Source organism: Phragmites australis, chromosome 5 (assembly GCF_958298935.1).
Source record: "Phragmites australis chromosome 5, lpPhrAust1.1, whole genome shotgun sequence".
NCBI classification, from domain to species: domain Eukaryota; kingdom Viridiplantae; phylum Streptophyta; class Magnoliopsida; order Poales; family Poaceae; genus Phragmites; species Phragmites australis.
Window position 1 is genome coordinate 41,305,165 of NC_084925.1, and position 15,920 is coordinate 41,321,084.

Below are 15,920 nucleotides of genomic sequence, written 5' to 3' on the forward strand. Positions count from 1 at the left end.
CGTCACCTTGCGCTGCCACTGTTTCGATGTGGTGAGTGATGTATGACTGGACGGGTGAAACAGTGATTGAAAACAACACGTGTGAAGGTTCGGCCATTTTCCCAGCTCTACTCATTCATCATTTTTACAGTATATACTTCAAAACTGATCACTTTATCCACCTGTCGCTTCAACTAGATACTCTTAAAACTCACATAACCATCTCCAATCTATATTTATCCAACAAACCAAACACATCATTAGACAGAAGCGCCCGTCGCTGCGGGTGGTGGTGGCTGTCAGCGAGCGACCAGGAGGGTTGTTGCAGTACGGTTGCGCGCGCGCCGGCCGTTCCGAGGCGTACAGGCAACCGGCGACGTCACATCGAATGGATTGCACCGCCTCACCGATACGCAACTACTGTCGTTCGCTAGTTCTCACGTAGGTTGCTGTAGCTCGGCTCTATCCACGTCGTTCGACGTGGTCACTGGCTAGTCAATTTGTGGTTGATGAGGCGATTAAGGCGTGGTTATCTATCACCAGCGCGTATCATTACTCATTTACAACTCGACCTGAGAGTTTAATTGTGATGGATCCGTGTATCACTCTGATGGGGACAACTTCATATTTGGAAATACGACGAAGACAGTTATTTCCAAAAAAGAACTGACGAAGACAACTATGATTGATGTAATCCACCTCGCTGACACATGAGTCTGGGAGCCGCATACTGGTAAGTGTCAGATCCTGAATTACGTTATGAATTGAGTGACAGATTCTGAATTGCCTCAGACAATTGGCATAACATAGTATAGACGGGACGGACGTTACTGTTAGTCTCACTCGACCTTGTGCTTCTGTATCCCTGAACTCTCAGTGTCTGTGGATTCTCGATCTAGTATTGAAATCAAACTCCATCAAACAAGGTAAGTTTCCTTTTACCCAAGAAAATAAAACTTCAAACCCCATACGCAACCGGCAAACCTGGGCATTGCACTGGAAATGAACGGTCGAGACATGCATCGAACTCTCCAAGGAGAAGGGCTCCCCAAAATCATTGCAACCAATGTCAAAATGTACCCGGTTATGCTCAAATCATGCATGGTTAGACGGATCGATTATTGTAGTCGTAGTTTGTTGGCAGAAGAAGAGAGCGGGCGTAGCTAGCTGGGCTAGGGAGGATAGCGGAAAAGGATCGTTGCATCTCTGATGCCGAACAGTAAGAGGAGCTGTACGCACAACAGTTACCTGGGGTCCTCGATCGCAGACGTCGGTTGGGCACCAATTTCTCAATGCTTGGTTTCATTTAAAACTGCCGGTAGGGAGTGATTGTGACAATCAGACAGTACAGTTTCTTTTGGCTTTTGATTCATGTCAGTTTCAAGTTTGTAATTAGCAGTACTGAAATAATACTACCTTGTAGGCACAAATCACAGCTTGTGCTTACCATCAGATCGGCCATTAGCCCTCTACAACTTGAAATTCTTCTTCCAAGAGATGGAGCTAGACTTCCAAAAAAAAATCAGTCGCGGGAGAAAAGGTGCAAGGCCATGGCATCTCCATGATACTTTGCAGTTGAGGAAAAGGGGAACGGAGAAATAAATCAGCAGGAGAGAAAGAAGAGGAAAGTAGAGAGATGGGCAAGAATCCTGCTGGGTTAGTGCTATGGTTTTAATTGTTTTTCCACTTATGTTCCAATCAGGCAACCAGCAAGTACAAGCTAGCAGGTAGCAGCAACTCGTGGGCCTAAGCTTAAATGCCTTTCAAGAACACCCGGCAGCCTAATAAATCATAACTGCAATCGGTTTGTTCTGATAAACGTCCATGGCAAATTATAGAATGCCATCCCTGTCATTTGTGGACTAAAATGGTATTGTTTGAATGAAGAGATTCGGTAGGAACTAGTAGTAGAAACAAAGAAATTGTTAATTTTTGGAGAATAAAATGATGCAGGAATTGCAGTACTGTTTCTAGAAAACAGTCATGTGAAACTCATTAGTTTTAAACAGGTTCTAAATGAGGCTCAATGGTTTTTTTCCTGTATCCTTATCTGGCATTTATCCTCACGCATAGTACACGTGCACTAGTTACATTAAACAACCGCGTTGGTCGTAACTGACCTGCAGGAAGAGGAAGCGAAAGAAGCTGTGTTTAGTTGCTATTCGGATGGAGCTCCAGTCTAAATGGACTCTTTTTTCTTTCTTATCAGAAATTTTGAGATATAGCTAAAAGTGATTTAATAAATATGTTTTCTGACTTTCAGCAAGGTAAGCTAGATTTATTTAGGCTCAATTTTTCTATGCTTACTTTAATACTAAAGAAGAGGATGCTTCTTTTTCTATGCTTACTTTAATACTAAAGAAGAGGATGCTAGAAGCATGAGGAAGTTTAGGCCTATTAATCTTTTAAATTGTAGCTTTAAGATTTTCTCTAAGATTCTAACTATTAGACTAGAAAAAGTTTGTCAAAGACTTATTCTTCATCAACAAAATGCCTTTATTTAGGGTAGATATATCTTGGAGAGTGTGGTGATTGCTCATGAGATTGTTCATAGCATCCACAAGAGTTAAGAACAAGGTGTTAACCTTAAACTAGACTGTGAGAAAGCCTATGATAGAGTCAATTTAGATTTTCTTTTTGAGATCTTAGAAACTAGAGGTTTTGGTGCTACTTAGATCAATTGGATCAAAATGGTAGTTACGGGGGGTTCTGTAGGTGTCACTATTAATGGTGAGGATAGTAGTTTCTTTAGAACAGGTAAAGGCTTGAGGCAGGGGATCCTCTGTCTCCTCTTCTCTTTAATTTGGTAGGAGATGTCCTCACTAGAATGTTAATTAAGGCTGCTCATGGTAACTTTATTAAAGGGCTGCTGTCTGATTTTAATAATGAGGGTGTGATTTCTTTGCAATATGCTGACGATACCATTATCTTTTCTTCAGCCGAGGAGAGTCATCTTAGAAATTTGAAATGTATCCTGGTTTGCTTTGAGAAACTTTCTAGTATGAAAATAAATTTTAATAAAAGTGAGTTTATTCCTATGCACTTAGAAGATGAGCAGATCCATAGGATTTTCCATATTTTTAGTTATCTAGCTGGATCTTTACCTATGAAGTATTTAGGTGTTTCTTTGCATTTTGACAAACTAAGAAAAGAGGACATTCAACCCCTAGTAAATAAAATTCTTAAGAGAATAGCTGGTTGGAGAAGAAAACTGCTCTCATATAGTGGTAGGCTAGTCCTTATTAAATCTTGTTTAGCTAGCATTCCTATTTACCTTTTTTCTTTTATCAAATTCCCAAAATGAGCTATCAATATGATTAATACTCATATGGCTCATTGTTTTTGGAACTCTGGGGATAGCAAGAGTAATTTCCATTTAGCCAACTGGCGTCTGTATGAGGAAAGAATATGGTGGTTTAGGTGTTTCTGATCTTAGAGAGTTAAATATCTGTTTGTTAGGGTCCTGGATTAGAATGTTCATTAGTAATAGTGGTAAATTGTGGAAACAGATTATAAAGTTCAAATATAATACTTCTGATCCCAATATTTTTTCTTGCAATGATATTGGTGTATCTCATTTTTGGAAGGGTGTTTTATGGGCTGCAAAAGTAGCTAAAATGGGGTATAGGTGGGTTATTGGTAATGGCAGAAGTGTGAAGTTTTGGAGGATAATTGGTTAGGTTTCTCTAGTCTAGCCATTCAGTTCTGTGACTTGTATATTCTGGTTAATGAGAAGTTCAATACTGTTACAGATCTTTGAGATGGACTAGACCTGCAGGAACTTCTTCAGCAAAGATCGGTAATGTTCAACAACCATTCATCAACATGCATCGTTCATAAAAAATGCTGAATCACACAACTCCTGCATCCCAGCTGCTGATCTCTCCAGACCTCTATCTTTCAGTGCCTCCTTGATCAGGCTATGAGAGCTCAGGGGTGGCTTGTAAGCCCTTCGTGGCAGTGGCGGATGCGCCTGGTACTCTGAATCTCTGATACCATGGCCCAAGTTGCACGGCGGAAATGCAGCTGCCCAAAGCTCTCCGGAACTGACCTTGATCGTCTTCTAACCTGCACCTGCGCTACTGACATTTCTTAGCTCAACAGTGTTGTGCCAGTGTACCACTCTATCGACTGAGAAGTGAGAACACCGGCGGCCATACATGACGACATAGCACAAAATGATCTGTTAAGTAGTCTAACCGTCTTCTGTTTCTTGTGGATTTCGTGCTTTTCGGAAGGGCCCATAAATCCATTGGATGGAGGCCAGTTTCGGTCATAATTTCAGCAATTTAAGCTGGTGTATCTTCTAAAAAAAAGATGCGCTACTGAAAGTTCTAGTTACAGAGACACCAGCCGACAGCAACAGGGTAGCTAGAAGACACTTCCATTCACTCGTAACCTCTGTCACTTCTATCTTAATCCGCAGAGGTGGAGCAGGGAATAGCCCCTAAAATAGTCGGGTGGTTGCTGCACAACTCCTGCATGCACGGCCACTTGCCCAAACAGCAGCGCTCGCCATGTGTTCTTACCAAACCCTTCCCTGCAATTCACTCCATGGCCATGGGTTTCGAGTTCGTCTTCCTCCCCATAACGCGGCCGTACGTGTGCAGTTGTACATTGACCGGTCCTTTTGAGTTTTCATGATGCCCGTCGTTAATCCAGTATAGACCGACGTGTGGCGCCCACCTACTCTGCTAGTGCAGCAGCTTCACTGTTCTCTGTGGCTAGGCTCTGACCGAGTGAATAGACGCGGGGTCCGCACCCGGGCTTCGCCGCTTTATATTCTCCCTCCCTCTCGACGTCTGGCTTCAGTAGTCAGTGCTTCACACCCTGCCCTGACCTGACTGTGCAGACACAGAACGCGACGCGACGCGACGCAAGTGTTTCCTCGGTGTTCGTGCACAATGGGCTCCTCCTCGGCGCACCTCAGGAGGCTCAAGCCGCTTTACCAGCTGGTGGTGAACAACATCCTCGCCTTTGTCGCCCTGCCGCTCGCCGCCGCGGTCGTGCTCAAGGTGGCGGAGCTGGGGCCCGAGGAGATCGTGGCGCGGGCCCGCGCGCTCCGCCCGGTGCACATGTTCCTGGCCGGGTTTCTACCGGCCGCCGTGGCGGTTCTCTACCTGATGCTCCGGCCGCGCGCGGTGTATATGGTGGACTACGCGTGCTTCCGCACCAACCCCAACTGCCGCGTACCGTTCGCAACGTTCCTGGAGCACTCCCGCGTATGGCCGGGCTTCGACGACCGCAGCGTCCGGTTCATGACGCGCCTGCTCGAACGCTCGGGTCTTGGGGAGGAGACATGCCTGCCCTACGCGCAGCACTACATCCCGCCGTCGCGCGACCTCGAGTCCTCACGCGCCGAGGCCGAGCTCGTCATCTTCTCCGCCATCGACGACCTGCTCGCAAAGACCAAGATCTCCCCCCAGGACATCGACATCCTCGTCGTCAACTGTAGCCTCTTCGCCCCGACGCCGTCCTTCACCGACATGATCATCAACCGGTACGATCTCCGCAAGGACGTGCGCAACGTGCACCTCGCCGGGATGGGCTGCAGCGCGGGGCTCATCTCTGTGGGGCTCGCCCGGAACCTGCTCCAGGTCGCGCCCTGGGGCGCGCACGCGCTGGTCGTGTCCACGGAGACCATCACGCCCAACTACTACATGGGGCAGGAGCGCGCGATGCTGCTGCCCAACTGCCTGTTCCGCATGGGCGGCGCCGCGGCGCTGCTGTCCACCAACGGCGCCAACGCGCGGTTCCGGCTGAATCGCGTCGTGCGCACGCTCAGGGGCGCCACGGACAGCGCGTACCACTGCGTGTACCAGGAGGAGGACGACCGCGGCAACGTGGGGATCAACCTCTCCAAGGACCTAATGAACATTGCGGGCGATGCGCTCAAGTCCAACATCACGTCCATGGGGCCCCTGGTGCTGCCGGCGTCGGAGCAGCTGCTGTTCGCGCTGTCCTTCATCGCACGAAAGGTGCTCAAAAACCGGATCAAGCCCTACATCCCGGACTTCCGCACGGCGTTCGAGCACTTCTGCATCCACGCGGGTGGGCGCGCCGTGATCGACGAGCTGCAGCGCAGCCTGACGCTGTCGGACGAGCAGGTGGAGGCGTCGCGGATGACGCTGCACCGGTTCGGCAACACGTCGAGCAGCTCGCTGTGGTACGAGCTCGCCTACATCGAGGCCAAGGGCCGCATGCGCAAGGGCGACCGCGTGTGGATGATCGGCTTCGGCTCCGGGTTCAAGTGCAACAGCGCCGCCTGGGAGTGCATCCGCCCGGCCCCCAACGCCGACGGGCCCTGGGCCGGCTGCATCCACAGGTACCCCGTCCACATCCCCGACGTGCTCAAGCACTGAGCAACACCCTGCTGCACACACACCGTCACCCTTACGTACGTACAGCCATTCCTGCCTCCAGTTCATCTCCCCGTAAATTTCCATTACTCTTCCCTTGTCTTTCCTTTGCCACCCCATCTGGTATTGCTGTGGCATTCGGTTCGTGGAAATCAAACTGTTGGAATAGCGACTGGATTCAATTAATAAGGAGTGAGCTGACGTGAGGTCAGAATTATGCTAGTGGAGTTCGGTAGGGGGCTCGTCGTGTCGAGGCGGCGGGGTCGTCGTCATAAAGACGGGTCAGACTCTCGTGCATGTGCGACGGCTGTGTTGTGGCTTAATCGCCTCGCCCCTTTTCGGGGCTATAAACGTACACTCGTTTGTTGTGACCCGTGTCGTGCGCTCTTGTGTTTCCCTTTCTCCGCATGTCGTTTCTTCTTCTTCTTCTTCTTTATTTATTCCCCCTTTTCCAAAAAAGCCGAGTAAATCGAGAGAGATGAATCAGGGACGGAGGAAGAAGAAAGGTTGATGTATCTGTAATTCTGTATACCTACTCCATAAATCAATTGTTTCAATTTACCTGCACACGTTACAATGAAATCAGATTGTTTGTTTGTTTATTTGTTACTTCTTTCTTTCTTTTTTTGGAGAAAAGGAATCGGATTTTTGCTGTTGTTTGCTAATGCTGTCTCCTCTCTGCGTGTTCGCCGTCGCCCGTTGCAACTCTGCAGCTCGCATGCAGAGCCTGACATGTCGTTTCATTTCCCCCATCGGTGCCGTCGATGCCGCGGATTAATGGCAGGCTGGCACTGCCGCGGCCGGGCGCGCAGCTGCTCTGCGTGCCTGCCGCGCATGGCGCCGCAGCTTTAAGCACATGAACTGAAAGCGCCGTACTCGTAAGAACGCATACATGCCGTCGCTGGCGATGCGTGCGACCGTGCTCACTCAATGCCGAGCCTGTATGCGGTCATGCGGATCATGGAGCCGTCCTCTCCGCGGAACGAGCGCGCTTCCCCTTCTTGTATTCAGTTTCGGTCTTTCGGATACGCTGCATGGCATGAACGGTTGGCTGCATGCCGGCGAAGCGCGCGCCGCCGGCGTCAAAGAGGACGCGCTGTCGTGGTCTCGCTTGGGTTTCCCTTTCCGCTCGCTGCCTATACGCGTCCTTCCGGTTGCCACAACCGAACCAACAGGCTACAGGTCCATCCATGATTTCGAGATCAATGATTCAGTCGCTGAAGCTGGTAGTAAATGACTAACAGACTCGATTCAATTCGACGACCAGCCCCTGCTGCGCTGCTAGTGATTCCCGGCCTCGCCCTTTTCTGGAGGATGGAAGAAGAAAGTTGAGCTGAAAGGTGACTCCTCTCTTTCCCCGGAAATCTTTGGTGCAAGCTCATTGAGTGCGACGGTGCAAACATTGATTGTCTTTCCCCCGAAACGGAAACATCACCACCACCTGAGAACTACCTGCATCACTTGCAGCACCGGACAACGTAGCGATCTGGATCATGGGGAAAAGAACAGGGTACACTCGACAGGGATCATTTGTATTGTATCAGGCAATGTACTATGCACTTCGCTTGATCTGAACATATGCGTATCATCAGCACACGTGCATACATGCGCCAACCGCTTCTTTGACTGCACGCAATGTATGTCTTGCCAAACGCATCTGCAGTAGCAATGTGTAGACGCATGTATATACATGGATGCATATATTTGCGATACCTGTATGCAGAAATATACATCGATGCTGAGCCGTATTGCGCCGCAACCATCACCGTCGGTCGTACTGCAATTTGCGAAAGAGGAATCTAGAAACGATCAGCTTACGGGCTGCCGAGTAAGAGGAGGCCGAGTGGGGAGACGACAGGGTCGCAAGGAAGACAATTTTGGATGGGCATCCCTCTGGGCTCAGTTCGGACTCAGAAATATTTTGGGCTACGACGGTCATATATATGAATATTTTTTATTTTTATATTTTCTAATCTAAATATTTAAAAAATATACCTTTGATGGAAAGATTTACGGAAATAGATATATACCGCTATCTTAAAGGGTTGTAGTATTTTTAAAGGGCGATAAATATACTACGGTGACATAGACAACCCTTACCGCCCTTTCATGAGGCGGTTAGGCTCACACCACTTACCCTCATGTGAGGGTGGTTAGTCACTTCTGCTCTCTATGGGGGCGATTAGCCAAATTTATTTTAAAAAAATAACAAAAATCCTATAATTTATAAGATAAAAATAATAAAAATCTTAAAAAATATTTAAGTGAAGATAGAATAAATACATATAAGTGAAATGATAAAACTACATTGAATATAAGATAGAATGTGTATATGAAATGGATACATGAAATTTAAACATTAGTAATGGTATGTAGGCTACTTCTAAAATACATACACGCCTTAGGTAATAAATTAAAAATGATAAAATCACTTTGAATTCAACAAGTACAACAATTAGTAGCATAAATATTACGGATGAAATGACCCTTGAAGTCGTTTGTACCTTATCTCCTGGTCCATCCAATGGTAATCTATTCTAGGGATTTTGGTCTACGTGGTGTCAGTGTATATGAAAAATAATCAAAGTTAGGATCCCAGTTATCTACCTCGTCGTTAGAGAATTCGTAATGTCGTGGAGTTTCTAAGGAGTAAGCATGAGGTTGTCATCGTCGGAACCAACCCATTCGGTTGTGGCGGAAGTGGTAGAAGCACGTTCTCTTGTGGTGATTGTCGAATGACCACCTCTTTCACGGCGGCTTGAACCACCGCCTCTTTCGCAACGGTGTGAAGGTCTCTAATGACCACCTCTGCGTCTCCAGTTATGTCCGAGTATGTAGCCGTTGTCAAAGAGCAAATGCAACCCTAAAAAGTTCTCGATGGGTTTGTTTAGCAACTCTTCATCACGAGGGGATTCCTCCATAGTGAAATAGGGACAATGGGTCGTGGTCTACCATTTCGATAGCACTTTGTTTAGGTTCTCCTCATTGAACACGTCGTCACCTTTTGCCTATGTCTCCTTCATAGTCTGTAGAGCTATCATTGAGAATTTGGATGTCCACGAGAAATGTCTACTCGAGGAACCAACCATGGTGTGATATTAGGTATTGAATGCTAGTGGTGTTTCGCAAAACTACGATGTCATGACCTCCTCTTTGCCTCGATCTCCCATTTTATAAGCAGGGAGCGATGATTTACATACCAAGTGTAGGTATGTAATTTGGAGATAGTGCATGCATTGGATGCCTTCCTACAGCGAGCGGTCATTGTACTCTGAGTAGTTGGTAGAGTGCTGTCACATCGTTTAGAAAAGGTGGCAGCGAGCAGTTTCATCAATCTAAAAAGCTAATAGCGAGGAGTCACATCTCCCTGAAAAGGTGGCAGTGAGAGGTGATGTCACTCTGAGAAGCTGATAGCATGCGGTCACATAGGATTAAGAAATGCACAGTGAGTCTAATAGGTATACAAGGAATAGGGGACAGGTATAAAAAGATGTGTTATGTTGGTTTAGGTAAAGTGCACGAGTAAGTTGGAAAGTAGTAATGGCGAGAGAACTCTATTTTCTCAATGTGACAGTTATGCTCCATAACTATTGAGCACTTCTAGTGGTTAACCCACTTCCCCCTGAATGTGTGCACCCGCCACGAACAATCAAGTACCAAAAATTTGATGTCGTACTACCTTTTGCTTAGCTTTACAATCTTGAACTGCATCTGAAGAGACAACAACTAATATTTCACTACGTCAATAACAGCCTCCTTATTATGGTATATAGCACCCTAGGACACCTCATTCTCATGATATTCCCACGGTGTCCGATGACCCTCACTGACCACTAGCTTTGAAAAATCCCGATTCCTCCACTCTGTAGGAACAGGATCACTTTTCTTCTTATTGGATGAATCCTCATCGGCAATGGCTTTCTCGAGCTCCTTATCCTCCCTCTCTATCTCTTTAATTATTCTAGAGATGTGCTCCCCCTCATCGTCTACACCCCTCGGTTGCATCTCCTGCGCATCCCCGATGTCCTGCTCGCCCCTCATAGTTGCCGAGTCTGCTTCATCCACCACTGCCTGACTTGTTCCTGCTCCTGCTTTCCCAACGTTTATCTCTGTTGGATCCTTCTGGTACGTCTCAGCTAGCAGCACAAGAGTGAGACCACGTTCACATGCTATATCTATGTACTGCCTCTAAGTAGCTGTCGCATTAATCAGGACAAGCTCCCCGAAGAACACCTGAGTAGTACGGCTTAGCATAGCTCAGCTTAAGCTCATGGTATTGGGGATCCAGTTGAAAATGGCGCAACAGCTACTTGCAAACGCCCACTATGGTCCACTCATTGGCTCTACTAAGTCTCTTAACGACATGCTGAAATCCCGAGAGATTTACACCGTAGGGACCATAAGTAATGTGACCTTCACATAATATATATGGAAATATATCTTATCGGACATACCTGAAAACAAAATATATCCAACGTTAATACTAGAACCCTATACTACCGACTTCTAATTATCAAAACTCTGACAAAATTACCGGTACTGATGATCATCTAATAATACATAGTTCACTACAATCAATATTGCTCCTAAGCGAACTAACCAATTTAAACTAATTAAACTCCTGTCTACTTACCAAAATTTCTAATTATCTATAATTATTACCTACATCACTATTTTGTAAAGTCTAGATAATTAAAACTACTATACTTTAAATACAATTATACATCTAATGGCTATCCTACCATATTGAAATAGATCTTTACAATATTACCAAAGATAGAAAATCTTATTTTAATGTAACTACTATTATGTCGCTAAAACCTAGATCTAGTGGTATTTTAATTACTAATAACAACAAAATTCTAAAATATTTACTAGAAACCGAGATCCAAAATGTCCGCAGATCAAAAATAATAGGGCTTCGCCACGTTGCCTCGCTCTCCTCCCCTCTCTCTTTCTTTTTTTCTGGATTAAAATGGCCATTTTGGCTGAATTTTAGCATTTTTATAAAGGTTAACCGCGCAGGGGGGGGGACACGCGGGCTAACTGCCCTCTCATGGGGCGGTAAGGGTCGATGACTCTGGGGTGGGGTGTAACCGCCTTCTTAGGGGATGGTAAGGGTAGTGTGGGCCTAACTGCCTTATGAGAGGGCGATAGGTGTATATTTCCGCAAATATTCCCATCTAGGGTATATTTTTCTAAATATTCTTGTTAGAAAATGTAAAAATAAAAAAAAATCCCATATATGCCTTCTGTTTGATGGTTTTCCTTTTTCGAGTCCGCCCGGATGTTCTAATCAGGCGTTGAAAAAAAATCTGTAATGTAGAGATTGGCTGGCAACATCCATAACCCAATTACATTTTTTTTTAGAAACCACATTACAACAAGCAGATGCATGCACACACTCACACATCGCCTACTGAAGACTGGACATACGGAGCTTGGAGATTGACGAAGTCACCATAAACACTTTGCTGTCAACGAGTGCGTCATCTAACACTGAAAGAAAAATTCCTCTTTGATGCGACACACAAGAAATAAACATGTGGTTTGATTCCTAATAGGTAGGTGTAACACCGTGCGTTGTAGTATTTTAGAATATAGAAAAATTTACTCCTTTAAAAAAATCTAATTATCTAACACAACATAAAATCAAGGATACACACATACATACATATATATTTTGGCTAAGTATTCCAAAGAGTACTAAATTAATTTCTAAATTAATCCTTACAATAATTTGAATCATATGTAATTTTGTTTATTTGTTTTATGGTTTTAAGTGGAGATTCAAATTTTAAGGTCTCTTAAATTCAAATCTATTCCTTAGATTCAATTCAACAGAAATCCAATCAAAATCAATTATTTTGAATTCAAATCTCCACTCAAATACCGAGGCTTCAAGATAAAATATTTTCCTAATTCAAATACTCTTATTTGAATTAATGCCAAACTCAATTTCAAATCTAACTTCAAATACTCTTTTTGAATCAATCTCAAATCCTATCCAAATCCAGATTCATTCAAATCTTCGTCGATTTCGTATTCGAATGCAATTCGAATCATTCGATATATATTCAACTGCTTTCCACTTTAATCGCTTCATAAATTCAATTCAATTCAAATCTTGGTTCAATTTCAAATCCTCGTTACAAAGTCATGTCAATTTCTAATTTAAATTCAATTTGAATTACTCCAATCCATTTTCAATTCAAATCCAATTTGAATTACCACCAAATCAATTCAAATTCAAGTTATTCATTTGAATTATCATAAATCCAATCTCAAATTCACGTACATTCAATTTAGATTTAACATCCAATTTCCCTCTCTCACACATATCTCCCCTCTCAATCTCTCTCTCTGTTCTCCCTCCCTCCATCTCTCTCATCTTTCCCTGTCACTCTCATACGGCCACTAGCCCACCAGCTCCATCCCACTCCCTCACATCTCTCTCCCTCGGTCATCCCTGAGCCTCTCCCTCACAGGTAAAAGCCACCGACCGACCGACCGCTATACCCTCATGCTCCCTCTCTCGTGCTTCCTGAGAGATCACCTGATAGCCAAGACTTCCTTGTCACCGCTCTGTTCACTGGCCAAAATCATCACCCGCTTTCACACGAGAGCAGCCAAAGTAAAGCCCTTCTCCTGCTCTGCTCCTCCCTCCTCCTCCACCTGCAAAATATCAAGAAAGAAGTCCATTTTACTCCACTGAACTATGTTATTGGTCCGGATAACCCCCTAAACTATTAAACCGTCCGTTTTACCCCCCCAGACTATCAATACCAGATCACTTTACCTCATGAGCTGGTTCTGAAAGTGGTTTTGTTGATGTGGCTGTCATGTCACTCGATTTTTTACCATGTGGCTACCACGTCATATATATATATATATATATCTTCCTTTCTTCTTCCCACTTGAAGCACAGAGAAAGAGGGGCGCGGTGGCTCGACCGGGCGGGCTTAGCAGCAGCACGCAGGAACGACGCATGTACAGCGAGCGGCAGCACGACGCGACAGCATGGCATGGCCGAACGACATGCGATGGGGCGTGGAGGTGCTATTGGTGCCCATGCGCGGCTCAGCGGTGTAAACAGGGAAGAGCAGAGCGCGGGCGGTCGCGCTATGCTATCGCTTGTCGTACGAGCGCCATTCCCGCGTGCTGCTGCTAAGCCTGCCTAGTCGAGCCGCCACCGCCCCCACCCCCTCTCTCTACTTCAGGTGGGAAAAAGAAAGGAAAAGAGAGAGAGATGATGTGCAGCCACATTGTAAAAAACCAGATGATGTGGCAGCCACGTCAAGAAAACCACTTCTGGAATCAACTCAATGGGTAAAGTGATCCAGTATTGATAGTTCGGGGGAGTAAAATGGACGATTTAATAATTTAGGGATTATCCGGACCAATGACATAGTTTGGGAGAGTAAAATAAACTTCTTCCAAAGATCAACCCCACGATTTATATACAAACACAGCGCATCGCGTAGCCCCTGCTCTCCTCTCACTTCACATGTATAGGCACAAAGCATCAACCAAGAACCCACCCCTGGCAAGCACAACACGCAACAGAACCTCGCACGTGCCACCATGCGGCAACCTTTGCCGCCGCAGCACCCCATCCCCCGTTGTCGCTATGCACGTAGTCCACCCTCGGTGAGCTAATCTCCCTCTACTCCTCCTTCCACATTTGTCGCTCCAAGCCATTGCCTGGCCGAGCCCCATCGGGCTCTGCTGTGCCGCGTTGGCCTAGCCTCCACTGTGCCGCATTGTCGCTATGCATGCTACCACCCTGCATAGCTGCTCATGCGCCCTTTGCCATCCTGCGTGCGTCACTGCTCACGTCATGTCGTCCAGCTATGAGCCGTCGTCCTGGTCCTTCCTGGCCTACAACCCACTCGGTTGTGTCAGGCCAGCACACCGCCTAGCCATCCAACTCTGCCGGTAAGCTCGACTCGTCCCTCTCTGGCTCTCCCTGCCCCACGCTGCCGACCGCTCGACCTGAGGCCATTGCAGCCGAGAATCCTCCCTTCCTCCCCAATCGCTCCCTCCGGCCTCCCTTTTATCCCCCCAGCGCCTTCCACTCTCCATCTGCCTCCCTCTCTTTTCCCTCTCTCTCTCTGAGCCTGACACGCACACAGGGACCCCAACCGACCTTATCCTCTGGCTCCCACCGCCAGATGGGCCCTGCTGGTCGGCCAACTACTCTTCCACCTACTCGATCCACGGTGGACCAGCCTCCGAGCCACCCCACGATCCACTGACCCGTGGACCGAGCCCACTACGTTGTGCCCTCTGGCCAATGGCCCACGATCCATCGTTCTCCCCGATCATAGTTCCCTCTAGTCCACAAATTCCGTGGACCGAGTCCGCAGAATAGCGCATCTTTTTTTCGTGCAAAATTTCTGAGCGTCATATCTTCTCTATTTTAACTCCGATTCTGACAATTCTTTTACTGATATTCTTCTAAAATCATAATCTACATCTCTGCCAAATCTTCTAATTTTTGGAGTCCTTTTAATTTTCTCGTTCAATATTTATTTCGTGTCGGGACGTTTAACCTAGATTTAAATTTTTGCCTTTTAGTAAATAAAGTTGAGTTTTGATAATTTCAATAATTATGTCTAGGTCATAATCATAGATTAGTCGCTTATATTAATCTAACTTAAGTGTAGGTTTAATATAAATGTTAATTCAATAATAGTTTTTAGAATAACTAAAGAATTAATCCTTTAATTGATGTTTAGAAATAGATTATGATTTCATGATATAGGCTATAGTTTTAATCTTGGTATAATTAATTTAGTAAGTTAACTAGTATAGCTCCTAGATAAATAAATATCAATCCTTAGAATATAATAGAATAATTTAACATTAGTAATGTAATTAATTAAATAACTTTTTAATAAGCAATAATAAGATTTAAAGAATAGTTTCACCTGGTTAATTAATTATATAAATATTTTTATCATAGCAATAAAATATAGCTTAATTAGAGTGACATTAAGTAACACTAGGTAAATAAGAATATTTATTAGATAACCTTAATTGGTGCTATAGATTAGAATAGTCAATCAACACTTAAGCACATATAATCACCTAGAGTTATACTTACGTATATATGTATACATGCTCACATACATATAGATGTAAGTATCACACGTATGTATGTATCGGTACACGTGCATTCACCTACATGTAGAAACCCTAAATGTCGCCTTCCGACAGTTAAACTATTAGACGCTCACCTAGTTAATCATGACTTGATTAGGCTCTCTCTTAAATTAATAAAATAACTAAGTTAACAATTTGGCATAGCTTCGCTAGATGATCCTGCCAGGTTACATATGTCAATTTTGAATAGCTAAGAGTTGTCGATCGTCTTTTCCGCTAGGTTAGCTTTTGTCATTTTCCCAGTCATTCTTCTTTTGCTTTGGTGTTCCTTTAGTTTTGTTCTAGTGTTCCTTTGTTTAGTCACTGTGTGATTTTCGTCATTAATCTACGTTGGCTCGAAGTTAAGCATCTAAGTGAGGACGTGAGGAAGGAACTGAAGGCGAGACCCGATGATGAAGAACTTATGAGACTCGA

At 45.1% G+C, this 15,920-nt stretch overlaps 1 protein-coding gene across 1 annotated transcript; it reads left to right on the forward strand.

Moving 5' to 3' along the window:
• Nucleotides 1-4,803: 4,803 nt before the first annotated feature.
• On the forward strand, nt 4,804-6,900 carry LOC133919729 (3-ketoacyl-CoA synthase 6-like). Its single transcript, XM_062364218.1, has one exon. The coding sequence runs from the start codon at nt 4,884-4,886 to the stop codon at nt 6,339-6,341; it is 1,458 nt and encodes a 485-aa protein (XP_062220202.1). The 5' UTR covers nt 4,804-4,883; the 3' UTR covers nt 6,342-6,900.
• The last annotated feature ends 9,020 nt before the right edge of the window (nt 6,901-15,920 follow it).

What these genes read in the sequence shown, in the direction of transcription:
- LOC133919729 (XM_062364218.1), top strand. Translation starts at nt 4,884, where the DNA reads ATGGGCTCCTCCTCGGCGCACCTCAGGAGGCTCAAGCCGCTTTACCAG.